This window comes from Vipera berus (assembly GCF_964194415.1).
Source record: "Vipera berus genome assembly, chromosome: 5".
Classification (NCBI taxonomy): Eukaryota; Metazoa; Chordata; class Lepidosauria; order Squamata; family Viperidae; genus Vipera; species Vipera berus.
Window position 1 is genome coordinate 64,831,519 of NC_138207.1, and position 13,397 is coordinate 64,844,915.

A 13,397-nucleotide genomic window follows, 5' to 3' on the forward strand; every position below is an offset into this window, starting at 1 on the left:
CTTTTCCAACCTTCTGAGAAGCAAAGACAATGGGGAAACTATATTCATTTAACAACCACATTACTAATTTAACAACTTGTTATTCACTTAAAATGTCTCAAGAAAAGTCACCCCCTGCCGCTGGGAGGCGGAACCGACCAGGTGGTTCCGCCCCAGGCGCCTGATGGACCCTGAAAGGTTCCAGACGAAGCTTGGGACATTTCCTGGTTCCCTTGCCCATGACTCTGCCGAGGCCCTAGTAGAAGCCTGGGAGAGGGCGGCTGCTGGGGCCTTGGATCGAGTTGTGCCTTTGCAGCCTCTGACCTGGCGCAGACCCCGGGTGGCCCCCTGGTTTACCGAGGAGCTCCGGGAGATGAAGTGCCGGAAAAGACACCTAGAGAGCTATTGGAGGTCCAACGGATCCAAATCTGATCGAACACAGCTAAGAACTTATCTTAAGTCTTACCTAGTGGCGACGGAAGCAGCAAAGCGTGTTGACTTTTCCGCTCTCATTGGTCTGCAGATATCCGCCCAGCCACCCTGTTTAGAGTGACCCCGCTCCCTGTTTAATCAGGGACTGAGGGATGACCCCTTGCAGGGTAGGGCTGAGAAATTTGTACAGTATCTGCAGGACAAAATTGCTCAGATCTGGACTGGCTTGGACTCCGACTGGGTGGAATCCGGCGGAGTGGAGAGGGCAGGTCTTGATCATACCATTTGGGGCGAGTTTGACCCTGTGACTCTGGATGATGTGGACAGGATCATGCGTAGACTGAGGACAACTTGTTTACTGGACCTATGTCCCTCCTGGCTGGTTTCGGCCGCCTGGGAGGTGACAGGGGGCTGGCTCCAGGCAGTTGTGAATGCTTCTTTGATGGAGGGTGTCTTCCCCTCCGCCTTAAAAGAGGTGGTGGTGAGGCCCCTCCTCAAGAAGCCTGCTCTGGACCTGGCCTCATTGAATAACTACCGTCCTGTCTCCAACCTTCGCTTTGTAGCGAAGGTTGTTGACAGTGTTGTGGTGCGTCAGCTCCCGCAATTCCTGGATGAAGCGGACTATTTGGACCCGTACCAGTCCGGTTTCAGACCCGGCTACAGCACGGAAACGGCATTGGTTGCACTGGTGGATGATCTCTATTGAATTGGGCTATTGTATTTAATATTTCTTTTAATTTTTATATATTGTATTTTATTGTATTGCCCTGTACACCGCCCTGAGTCCTTCGGGAGAAGGGCGGTATAAAAATTAAATTATTATTATTATCTCTGGCGGGCCACGGACAGGAGCTGTTCCTCTGTCCTGGTCCTACTTGACCTCTCAGTGGCTTTTGATACCACCGACCATGGTATCCTGCTGCGACGGCTCGAGGGGTTGGGAGTGGGAGGCACTGTTTTACGGTGGTTCTCCTACCTCTCGGGCCACTCGCAGTTTGTATTGGCAGGGGGACAGAGATCTACCCCGAGGCCCCTCACTAGTGGGGTGCCTCAGGGGTCGGTTCTCTCCCCCCTCCTGTTTAACATCTATATGAAGCCACTGGGTGAGATCATCCGTGGCTTTGGGTTGAGGTATCACCAATATGCGGATGATACCCAGTTGTTCATCTCCACCCCGAGCCAACCCAGTGATGCCCTTGACGCGATGTCCCGGTGCCTGGAGGTGGTGAGGGTCTGGATGGGAAGGAACAGTCTCAGGCTTAACCCCTCCAAGACCGAGTGGCTGTGGATACCTGCATCTCGTATTGTCCAACAAGTTCCATCTCTTTTGATGAGGGGGAGGTATTGCCCCCCTCAGAAAGGGCTCGCAACTTGGGTGTCCTCCTGGATACACAGCTTAATTTGGAAGATCATCTAATGGCAGTGACCAGGGGGGCCTTTGCACAGGTTCGCCTAGTGCGCCAGTTGTGCCCCTTTTTGGACCGAGATGCCCTATGCACGGTTACCCACGCCCTCCTCACTTCTCGCCTAGATTACTGCAATGCTCCTTACATGGGGCTGTCCTTGAAGAGCGCCTGGAGGCTTCAACTGGTGCAAAATGCGGCCGCGTGGGTGCTTATGGGAGTATCTCAGTACTCCCATGTTACACCACTCCTGCGCGAGCTGCATTGGCTTCCGGTTACCCTCCAAGTGCAATTCAAGGTGCTGGTAATAACCTTTAAAGCCCTACATGGCTTAGGCCCGGGGTAATTGCGAGACTACCTGCTTCCATTGTCAACCTCCCATCACCCGGTCGGCCTCCTCAGCGTTCCATCGGCCAGGCAATGCCGGCTGGCAACCCCCAGGGGGAGAGCCTTCTCTGTGGGTGTGCCGACCCTCTGGAATGAGTTGCCTCTGGAGCTGCGGATGGCCCCTGACCTTCGGTCCTTCCGTCGTGACTTGAAGACGTGGTTGTTCCAACAAGCGGGCCTGGACTGACTACAATTTTTAATTAGGCTTTTTACTGGGTTAAATTGTCTTGTAATTTTGCATTTATTGTTTAATTCTCTTTTACATTTTTACTCTATGTTTTTTAATTGTTATTGTTGTGAGCCGCCCTGAGTCCTCAGGGAGAAGGGCGGCATATAAATTTAATAAAATGAAATGAAATAAATGGTGCAAAACTCACTTAACCAATTTCTCACTTAACAACATAAATTTTGGGCTCAATTGTGGTCATAAATTGAGAACTACTTGTAATTAACAAATTTCTGCATGCCATAATTCCAATCAATTCATTTTCATAATTATTTTTACTTTGTTTTCCTTTCCTTTAAATAGTCATTTATAAATTAAGTTTTTTTGAAGAACATTTTGAATAAATGGAGGGATACTTTTGAGTATCCTATATTTAAATTATTTGTAGTAATTTTATTGAGAGGGAAATAATGCTGAGAGATGTTGGAAATTCAGTTTCATTATAGTGAAATATGGGGTCTCTTAATAGCAATAATTATCGTTTACATATATTGTAGAATCAACTCATTGCTATTACACAGACCTAGTGCTATGTAAAATCTAATTTCATTTTAAAACATTCATGAAAAAAATCATCCCTTGAGTTTTTAAACTTGGTACCGCAATTAAACGTTGAAGAAAAAGCAGAGACACTCAGCCAGTATTTTGTTGTACAAAAGTGTTTTCAGAGGCAAAAATAATCAAAATAATATAAGCAAAGCAAACAATTCATATACTCAGCATTTTTAACATTAACATTTTCCATTTTATCTTGACTACATAATTACAGTGGTCTGTTTTTTAAGAAAAAAAGTGATATTTACATGTATTGTTTCCCATTAATTTCAAAACAAGTATCTATGTCACTGCTGCTTTATGGGAATTATGCAAACTTAGAAAATACTGTCCTTATAGTATGAAAATAGCAAGTAATATAAAATTACTGCAGCATTTATTATTTAGAAATGGAATATAAAGCATGACATGGAAATGTGTTTAAGTAAACTAGTGGTTGAAACCACATGATATTGCTAATGAATTTAGCAGCAAATTAAGGAATACACAAATTGGAATAATGATACACATTTTGGACTTCCTACCTGTTTTTTTAAAACAACAAATTTCAGTAAAAGTATTTTCATTTGATATGTCAATTAAATATTATACTTTACTACAGATTTTAGCCTTCTCTCCACAGAATTTTAACTTTTGCCTCAGTGATCCTAAATGTAATACAATATGATACGTTTTACATACTTGCAAAAAATTTTTTATTACAAGTTACATAGTATGGTACGATAACACAATATGTAGCTTTGAGCAAGAATATGTGTTTTATCTTTTGAAAGAGGAAATGTAAAAATTAAAAATTTGCAAGCGTTTTAGTAAAACACTCTGTTGCTGTATAGAATACTGACTCACTTTGCTTCTCAACCTCAAAATGGTTTCTTAATGTTTCTTTTCCTGGTTTGATTCCTATATAATAGAATGAGTGTTACTTGGCAACCAGCAAATATATTTTAGGAAATTTTATGGGTTGATGGAAGCCCAAGAGAATATGGGCTATTTTTGAAATACACAGGTCATATGCTAAGCATCTCAGACTGGTAGCATATTTATAATATGCATACTTGTTGTATGTTTGATTTAGCCCAGATTTAAAGAAAAGGGAAAAAAGCAGAATATAGTCTATAAACCTGCAAACATGCACCCTATAATTTGCACAGGTTTCTGGTGCATTTCTTCACAATTATTTCCAAACTATCGAATCATGAGTGAAGTTGCAGCTGGGTTATGTGATTAAGAGTCATTAGTTTGTTAGACGAAAATCAGGAAAACACATGTATGCATGTGCAGCTTTTAACATATAGGGAAATTCACTGTTACATGAGGCAGCACACATGTTTATAGCTGGGCTCCTGCTTCCTGTCTGTGTCTTTGTGATGGATTTTTAGTTTATTTTTGGACTTGGGAGAATTTAATAAATTATTATAAGTCTTAAGGATAGAATTTTGTTAGGAATAATGGCCATGATCCTTACTGTGATTATAAATAAATGGTCATAACAATTAGGTTGCTTATTAGGACTATATGCAATGATCCATATTCAAAAGGTGAAATATCATTTAGAAGCATAAAGTCTTATATAGAATCTACCAAGAATTCTTTAACCAAGTATAATTTTCCTATGATCACGTGTTAATTGCAGAGGGCAGCTGTGTCAAGCCAAGAAAAAGATGTAACTGTCTTAAAGTGTTCCTGACAAGTAGAAAACCCAAGCCCAAACATGTTCCATTGCATGTTGACCCTATTGTATATGTATGTGATGTTATCTGTAGGATCACAATCAACATTCAGCTTAATCTATGTATTTATTTTTGAAAATGTGTCTTGGAATTAGTAAGGACAATACTGTACAATTATATTTGTGATTAGATTCTAAAGTATGTTGGGATCAATTAAAGTTATGAACTTTAATTTAAAAGACTGTAAAATTTATTATGTTTAATTCCATTCCTTTCCAATATAAATATTTACACTTTTCCAGTAGCATCGAAATGACTTTCTGAGCCTTGCACTTTCTGAAAAAGAAATTAAAAATAATACTAAAAATAAAATTCAGAAATACTTCCTTACAATAGTCATTGGTAGCCCTCTTGGAGTATTAGTAGAAAATGAGTTATAGAATAACAGGGGAATTTTGAAGTTGATCATAATTAATGTATCAATTATATTTTCATAAGCACATCTCAGGTATTTTTCCATAAAACAACCAAATTAAATTTTGTAATAAAACTCAATATAAAATATATAACATGAATGTAGGTTTAAATATTGAAGTAAGTGATTGTAGTACATCTGCATTATTTTTTTCACTGGAGATTTCCACCAATAAAACAGTATTTGTCACTTTATTCTGCTTTATAGTTATGAAAAAGATCCTGTATGATTTGAGATAAACTATGTATCTAGAACTTCCCAGATACCTTATTGAAATTGACATTGGAAGTATAAAAAAGGAAAAAATCTCCAAAGAAAGCTTACAGAGTAATTTTTCAGAGATATTATTTAAATACAGGAAATAGTGGAGAGTTAGTTATGTGCTTGATCCCCTGCCAATGAAACTGATGGGAATTAAAAGTGTCTAAAAATAATTTTTGTTCAATTTGTGTAATTACTCTTAAACTGTTAATTGCACAACATTTTCATTCAACCTTCCCATTTGCTAATACTATTTTAGTAGAAGGATTAGGATGGTTCGGTATCTTCCTTTAATGTGCAAAGCTGCCAGGCTCTTGTGAACTCTTAAAAAGCAAAACACAATACATTATAAAATTTCTGGCACAGTGTGTCAAGAGAGTATAGTGTTTTCTTGAGACTAAATTACAAAAGTGTATTAAATTGTGGCAGCTGCCAATGGTCTGTTACTTACTGTTATGCATCTCTTCCCTTCCCTCTTTCCAAATATGGTGCCAGAACATAGCTTTAGCTGTTGGGTACCAACAGATTAAAAATAATATCTAAGAGAGCTTAGTGTCCTTAGCTTTGACCCTGTCAACTGCCAGTAATTAAAGGCATGCCCTGACTTTAGGTGGCTTTTGACTGCTCACCATTTAAAGTGAGCAGTAGGTTATGTGATGAAAATGACAGTAAATTAAAGGTGCCAGCATTTCACTGAGGTGCAATCACTTGGCATAATGCTACAGCACATAAAGGCAAGTATACACATAATCACATTTCAAAGATTATTCATGGTCTCAGACCACTGAAAATATTGTGCTTTCCTCAGGATATCTATGTGCTGAAAATGGTTCTACTCACCCCAGCATATGTGGAAAATTAAATATACAGTGAACAACTTCAGGGGAGAAACATTCTGCCCTTTCTTTTACAAGAAGAAAACCAAAGAATCAAAACAAAATCTGGACTCTGAAAAATAACATTGGTTATTTTTAACAAAAGAATGGTGGGCAAGTAATTATACTTTTTCCTTTTGCTAACATGAATTTCTATCCTGGTTTTAAAAGTTCTTTAACATCCCACAATGGTGAAATTCAAATAAAAAGCTGACAAGGTATGCAATTTGAATGCCTTACTCCTGAAAGTTCATTCATAGGTACAAAGGCCTTTTTTGGTACATATGGTGAGAAAAAATGCTTTCTTAATATTGTCAGAGTAACACTTGCTGACAGTCACCTATTCAAATTATTAGGATCCTTTTTAAAAAACTCCACAAGTTCATGTGGATGTAGTGTTTTTTTTTTAAATGAAGGCGACCTTAAAATTCCATATAATACGGATTTAGTTAAAGAAACCAGAGTTTCCATCTTCCATGCTTTTTTGATTCAGTTTTGGATTTTTGCTTGGGAGTTGAGGAGTAACTCTCCTGAGAATAAGGCAAAGGTGCAACCTGAGTTTCCTCAATAGGATGAAGTTTTCTCAGAACTGGCTGAAGTTTGTCTTCTTGCTGCTTAAAATCTAATTCCACACTAAATAGTGGAAGGAAAAAAAGAGAACCACAATCAGTTGCCAAGATAGAGGTTTCTGTTAAATTAACATTAAAAGTGAATTTGATATGTGAAAAAACCAGATTCTGCAGTCCTCTAATACAACATACTGACAATACTGTATTGCAAAATAGTTCAAGTAACATCTGAAATAGAAAACAATATTTAAATATATTAACTGTAACATGGAACTGTGTTATCCCACTAAGATGACAAAAAGCTTTCTTAAACTGTCAGTCCCTTAACCCAATTAGTTGTCTACCCTGAATGCCAGTAGGTTTTCTGCATTTAGCCTGTCAATTTCCAGGTCTAGACAGATATATCACTGAGCTTTGTAGTACTCCCTAGGACAGTGTGATGCTGGATTTTGGTTGAAGACTTGGCTTCCTTTTCATCCAAATGGGATAAATATATTGGTGGCTGGAAAGTTAAAATTTATCTCTGAGCTGCAGAAGTTATGTTTTTCTTTGTAGGTTATATTCAATATAATTTTTTGTTTATATCTTGCATTAGTTCATTATTACAAACTGGTTATTCAACAACAAAATATTAAGGATCAGGATAAGGGTATAAAAGTCCCACTAGAATAGGAGATAATAAAGCGTACAATATTTAATCCTAAACTTAAGAGCCTCTGTGTATGCCTGGAACATGAAAAATTAGTTTTATCCTGATATAGCTGCAATCATTCCTTCCATTAAACTGCAGTTATCCCTTGTCTGTTCTTCAATTATTTGTTATACAGTGTTTTAAGAAGTAAGCTTGATAGTACCAGAGAGATAAATAAAATAATTCCAATAACCAAAGGCTATTGATTCAGCCATAATTAACATGTGAACAAGCCTATTCACATAACATAATCTGATTTTTTTGGTATATTTTATGCACTTCATAAAGTTGTTGAAATAGTGACCTCTTCTATTTCTGTTATCTCTGTGAGACTAGATCCTTGTTGCATGTAACCCAAACCTGACCTCAGCTAATTATAAAGTTGAGGCTACTAAAACAGCTGTAGAACATGTCACTAAACATAATTTCAAAACATAAGACTGCAAGGAAAGAAACAAACTAAATCTATTACTCACTTGAAGATCAAAATTGCTATGTAAAAGTAAAGTTAAACTCATAAAATATTTATCCGAAATTGTAAGCTTTTGAAATAGAAGAGTACCCTGATGACTGCTCTGCAATTAAGGGGGAGAAAAGATCCAGAAGAAATTACAGCTCCAGAGATTGGAATACCATTCATAAAATATGTTTCAGGTTTAATTTATAAAAACAAAGAGACCTGATTTCAAGCTGTGGCAGAAAAGTAATTAGTAATGGTAATGCATAGTGATTTAGAAAAAGATAATTTTAAAACAAATTGCTTTGGAAATATTTTTTTTCCATCTTAAAGTTAAATGTATTGGTTATGAAAGAAGTTTCCTCACCTGAGGGTAGATCTAGGAGAGCAAAAATAGAGGCAGAATGCAAGGGAATAATCTGGATATGGTTCGAAACTGAGGGAAATTTTTAGTATGGTTTAACATTTTCTCACTCCAGAAATAAACCTTCTATTATTCATAGAAATAATGCTTCCCCCTTTCCCTTTCCTGAACCTTAAACCCCCTCCTTTTTAAACAACAACATCAACAACAAAAAAGACCAGAATGAACTTGGAGATCTGCTGGAGATAATAGTCTAAAGTTGGACTTTTTCTAAGGTAAGAAATTATAGCAAAGTTTATTTTCTCTCTCAGCTTTCTGTAAGCATCTGCACTACATTCCCCACGGTTCTGGAACATCTCCCTATTTCCAGGAAGGACAGATTTATTCATGAATTTCTCTAAGTTAACCTTAATAAAAACAAACCTAGTATATTTTAAGTTTTTTTGCCCCCATATGTATCACTGTATCCTCAAAAACATCCTTCAGCTTTTGATGATTATGTTTAGATTTTTCCACTCTCATTAGTTTAGCAGCATTCGTAAACCTAGTCAACCCAACTCCTACCCCTAAGTCAAGATCATTTACCAATAATTTAAAAAGCAACAACTCCAATACAAGTTCTGAGGAAGTATTTTTTCCCCCTTCTCTTCGTTGCAAAAGAGCTAATTTTTCCTACTCTTTGCTTTTGTTTAAAAAATGAGCCATACAAAGGCAAGTGCTCTTATCTATGAGTGCAAAATTTATTCAGGCCAAGCATATTCAAGGGTCTTTGTTGAAGAATCATTAAAGTTTTTCTGAAAAACATAATGTTGACAGTCACTCCCAAAATACACAAAGATTAGAGGCATACAATTTGCATCTCAATAACCAGAAAACTATCCCCTCATCCTATCTTGCCCATATTTAAATCCTGCATTAATCTAACCACTCTGTGAATCTGAATTGAGCTGCCACTCACAAACGTTTATGAATTTTATTAAAATTTGATGGGAAAAGGTGCTATCATAATCCTAATTTTTTGCACAACTATTCTCCTACAGTGTCTCCTACATTTGAACTTTGGGGTAAAATTCATCCCATTCTGACTAAACAAAAATAATGTTTGTTTATAATATGTTACAAGAGGACATGGCTTTTTCCCCCCTAGTTCACATATCAGAATTGTACATAACCTGATGGACCACTTTGGGTCACAAAGTGCATTTAGGCTGTTTGCTGAGTGAAAAACTGGCTGCAAATAGGCTGAACTGACTGTACACAGCAACTCACTGTTCATTACAAAATTAATTAAACAGACATTGCTTCAAGACTTACTGTGTTTATCTTGGAGAATTTTAAATGCAGATCCTCTCATTCTATGATCAAACACATGCCTATTCACACCTAAATTGGTGCTGATTTTCTATCAGTTTTCATCTATTCTGGTGCTCTTAATATTTTTTATTTATTTAAAATTTTGCACTTAGTGATTACATTTCACAAGTTATATTTTGTTTTCAGATCTCAGAATTAGGTATTAGGAGAACCATATTTAGGATGAAATTAAAATATTAAGTAGTATGTTTTTTGGAGAAAGAGAAAAAAAACAGCCAAATGATAGGTTCATTTGGTTTTTGCTAGCATTATTCAAGAACTTCAATATTATAGTGTTTTAATCAATTTTTCACTGCAGAAATTTATCATAGTAGATTTCAGATTTATTTATTTTTTTGTGCTGAACCTGAAATAACCTTGCATTAGTTTACAGAGCATTCAGGTTTCCTAAATAAACTGAAAGCTGTTATGAAAGCTTTCAATGGTTATGTCATTCAAATAATTTCATGATAATTGCTTATGGATCAATGTACAAAATATTAAAAGACTATTTTTAAGGGAGAGCGTAAGGGGTGAGTCTCTTAGGAAATAATTATGGAAGGAATATATTCTCAGTTGGTTTTATCAACTTACTTAAAACAACATAGGATTAATAAAACTTCTGCACACATGCAGTTGTCTCTGAATCATAACTCAATAAGGCACAACTTTATGTGTACTTAAGAGTACCTTACTACTAATAATCTAATATTTTTATACATAAATTTTATCCAGTGATAAATTTGTTTTGTATTTTATAAAATATATGGCTGATTCTGAATGGAAGATATAATTGATCTTATTTTTCATTCTTAAAGGATCTATTTAGTCTGATTGAGCAATGTACACAAAATAATAATCCATGTAATAATCATAAAGATTTGGGGTCTCCTTTTTCTTCCCTTATTAATACATTAAAATGAACGGAATCTGTTGCATTTTTAAGGATACAGACTGTTTGAACTTACAAGGTGAGGGTCTTAATCATATTTATCTATTATCTTCAGTGACATTAATATATTTTCATTTGACAAACAATACAGTATTTTTTGCTATAAATTACTGGGATATATGTGTAAGAAGAAAGATTAGCACCCATGTGACTCTGGACACCCACTCCCTATAAGTAGATGGCAGGAATCATCATTCTGCAATTGACTTTTGAGTTGAGTAGTTGTGACTTGAGGGATACCATCAAGTTCACATTTGTAACACAATCTTTTAAGGATGAAAGATGGTGCCTCATATCTTTATCACTTTTTGGAGATCATTTTTTTACTGAATTGGAAATATTAAGACACTTCAGACCAAAAAGATTTTTCCTGTATTCATTAGGTGAGATACTTTCCCCTTGGAAAAAGAGGGTGATTTTAAATGTTTTATAAAAATACTATTTTTTTTGGATTATTGCTGGAAATGGTGATAATTTGGGGTATTTTAAAGAGGAAACATGATAATGGGATCTTGAAGGTTTGAGATACTAGAGAGTTAGGAAACAGTTCATCTAGTTAAGAAAATGGAACAAAAATCTTTGATGGACATTTTTGAATTCTGGTCATCAAAATTATTTGATATTAATAGATTATGTGTCAATAAAGTCACAGAAGAACAAGCTATAATTAAATTTGAAATTAATTTTAATGTGGATTTAATTATGTCAAAGAGAAAGATATTTTCATCTGAATGTTCAAATAAAACTGATGGATATTCCACTGCTTAAAGGAGATATACAAACAGACAAGTGGTCCAAATAACTTTTTCTTACTGGATTACAAAAGAAGTCTGTAAATTCTGAAAAATTATGAGGTCAAAAAATGAATAGAAAATAAACTATGGGATTATATTTGATGGGGTTAAAAATTAAGTTTGTTAAACATTCAAGTGAGAAATACAGTGTTAGTTTGTTAAATCCAGCTTAAAATAATTAATTATATCTTCATTCATTCTTTTATCTGCAAAATCCAGTAAGGAAATCAGAGACATTTGTTTTTAGGATTTTAGAGTTAAGAGATGAGTTATGGGGTAAAGGCAGTATATGTTATATAGGAGATGGTGATAAGATATTAAAATTGTTTTTACTTGTTGGATGAAAGGGAAGTTATTTTATTTACCTTTTTACATATTTTGCCTTTATTTTTCTTTTTGTATCTCTAGTTTTTTGAAGTTGCATTAATTTATATTCTATTTACAATTTTAAATAAAAATTATTTGAAGAAAATATTACCCATGCCATGTGTAGTTTTCTGCATATTATTCTGCATAAATATTTTCAAGTTTTCAAGATGTAGATTGTTGATGGTAAAGTTAAAAGGGCAAGGTATTTGATCTGGTAGAGCAGAAACTATATTTTCAGGCAATTCTCCCCTGGACCCTTGTCCTTAGAAACATTATCAAATGAGTTCCTATAATGTTTTATTCACAATAATGTGATGTAACACAGGCAAGGAGCATCCAATCAGCTAGCATGAGAAATAGACTGCAAGCAATCTGTTATTACCAAATACCAAGGGAAATAAACTCAGAATTGAAGCCTTGAGGCGTCTCTCCCTCTCTTGCTATTCCACAGCCTATGTGGAAGTTGCTACTCACTGCAAGTAGGGCAGCTTGTATTTTCAGTCTTTGATTACCTATGAGAGTGGTAAATTTCTAAAGAAAGACTTGTTACAAAGACCTGCAGCCAATACCATACAAGAAATAAAAATACAACAAACCAGGCAGGCTAACAGGGAAATAAATTACTTTGTTAGAGAAGTTAACTGGAAATAATTAACTGGAAGGAAAAGTGTTGATATCAATGTATACTCAGTACAAGCCCAATTTCCTTGGTCTCTTGTGGGTGGATCCTGTTCAGAAGAAGAAAACTTGAGGCCCTCAGATGTTGCTGAACCATAAATCTATTATTACTCGCTATTGGTCATACTGCCATCATTTAGCCATCACTGGTAATTTAACTTGAACTGTTGAAAACTGCAGATTCTTCACCTCCTGTTTAGTTTTAATTACCTCATTTTCATACTTTATTGTAATATATTTTTTTATATCTTAGAAAGCCCTAAACACTGAGCTTCAGCAATATGCCTCAGCAAACCCTTGATTTTGCCATGTCTGTCTCTCTCCCCCTCTCCCTCTCAGCAGCAGTATCCAAAGCCATTATTGCCAACTAATTTTCAGGAAAAGCAGAAAACAAAGAGTACCAATATAACAAATACCATTCAGTTTACCCAAATAATCAGATATTACCATAAAAACTTAAATATTTCAACTCAATATTCTATCAATTATGGGCTTTAATTGGACTTTAGCTACCATTCCATATAACATGAATAATGAGGAATCCACATCAGCTTGATTTAAAAAAATAAATGCATGTAATGATTTCTGAATTCCACTTTCGCAGTTATGTTGTACATGGCATGTGAGGATACAGTTGGATAGCTCTGAAAGTAAAAGTTTTATTACCCCAGGATGTTTGGGTTTTATCTGTGTATGTGTGTTTCATTAAAATCAGTTTTAAAAGAGATTCACTTATATGACATTTATAAGCACCTCTGCTCTGTGTAGGAATTCTTATATACAATATTTCAAGGAGCTAACTGACTTGGCTTGAAATATAATAGGTGTTGGCAAAGGGTGGTTCTAGAGATTCAATCCATGCTTTATGGTAACTCACCATCTATTTTTCATTGATGTTGGGAGGTAT

The 13,397-nt window shown here is 35.7% G+C and overlaps 2 protein-coding genes across 4 annotated transcripts in view; one reads left to right on the plus strand and one right to left on the minus strand.

Moving 5' to 3' along the window:
* DOCK1 (dedicator of cytokinesis 1) overlaps nucleotides 1-13,397 on the plus strand; it is a 443,954-nt gene that overhangs the window by 151,982 nt on the left and 278,575 nt on the right. The gene's annotated exons all lie outside the window — the stretch shown is intronic.
* INSYN2A (inhibitory synaptic factor 2A) overlaps nucleotides 1-13,397 on the minus strand; it is a 97,800-nt gene that overhangs the window by 33,062 nt on the left and 51,341 nt on the right. The window contains exon 6 of one of the 2 annotated variants that reach the window (XM_081328493.1): nucleotides 6,679-6,896. The exons of the other annotated variant lie outside the window; for it this stretch is intronic. Coding sequence (XP_081184619.1) covers nucleotides 6,713-6,896 — 184 coding nt within the window. The 3' untranslated portion in view covers nucleotides 6,679-6,712. Of the gene's footprint in view, nucleotides 1-6,678; nucleotides 6,897-13,397 lie in introns of those variants that run through there. 2 annotated transcript variants of the gene reach the window in all.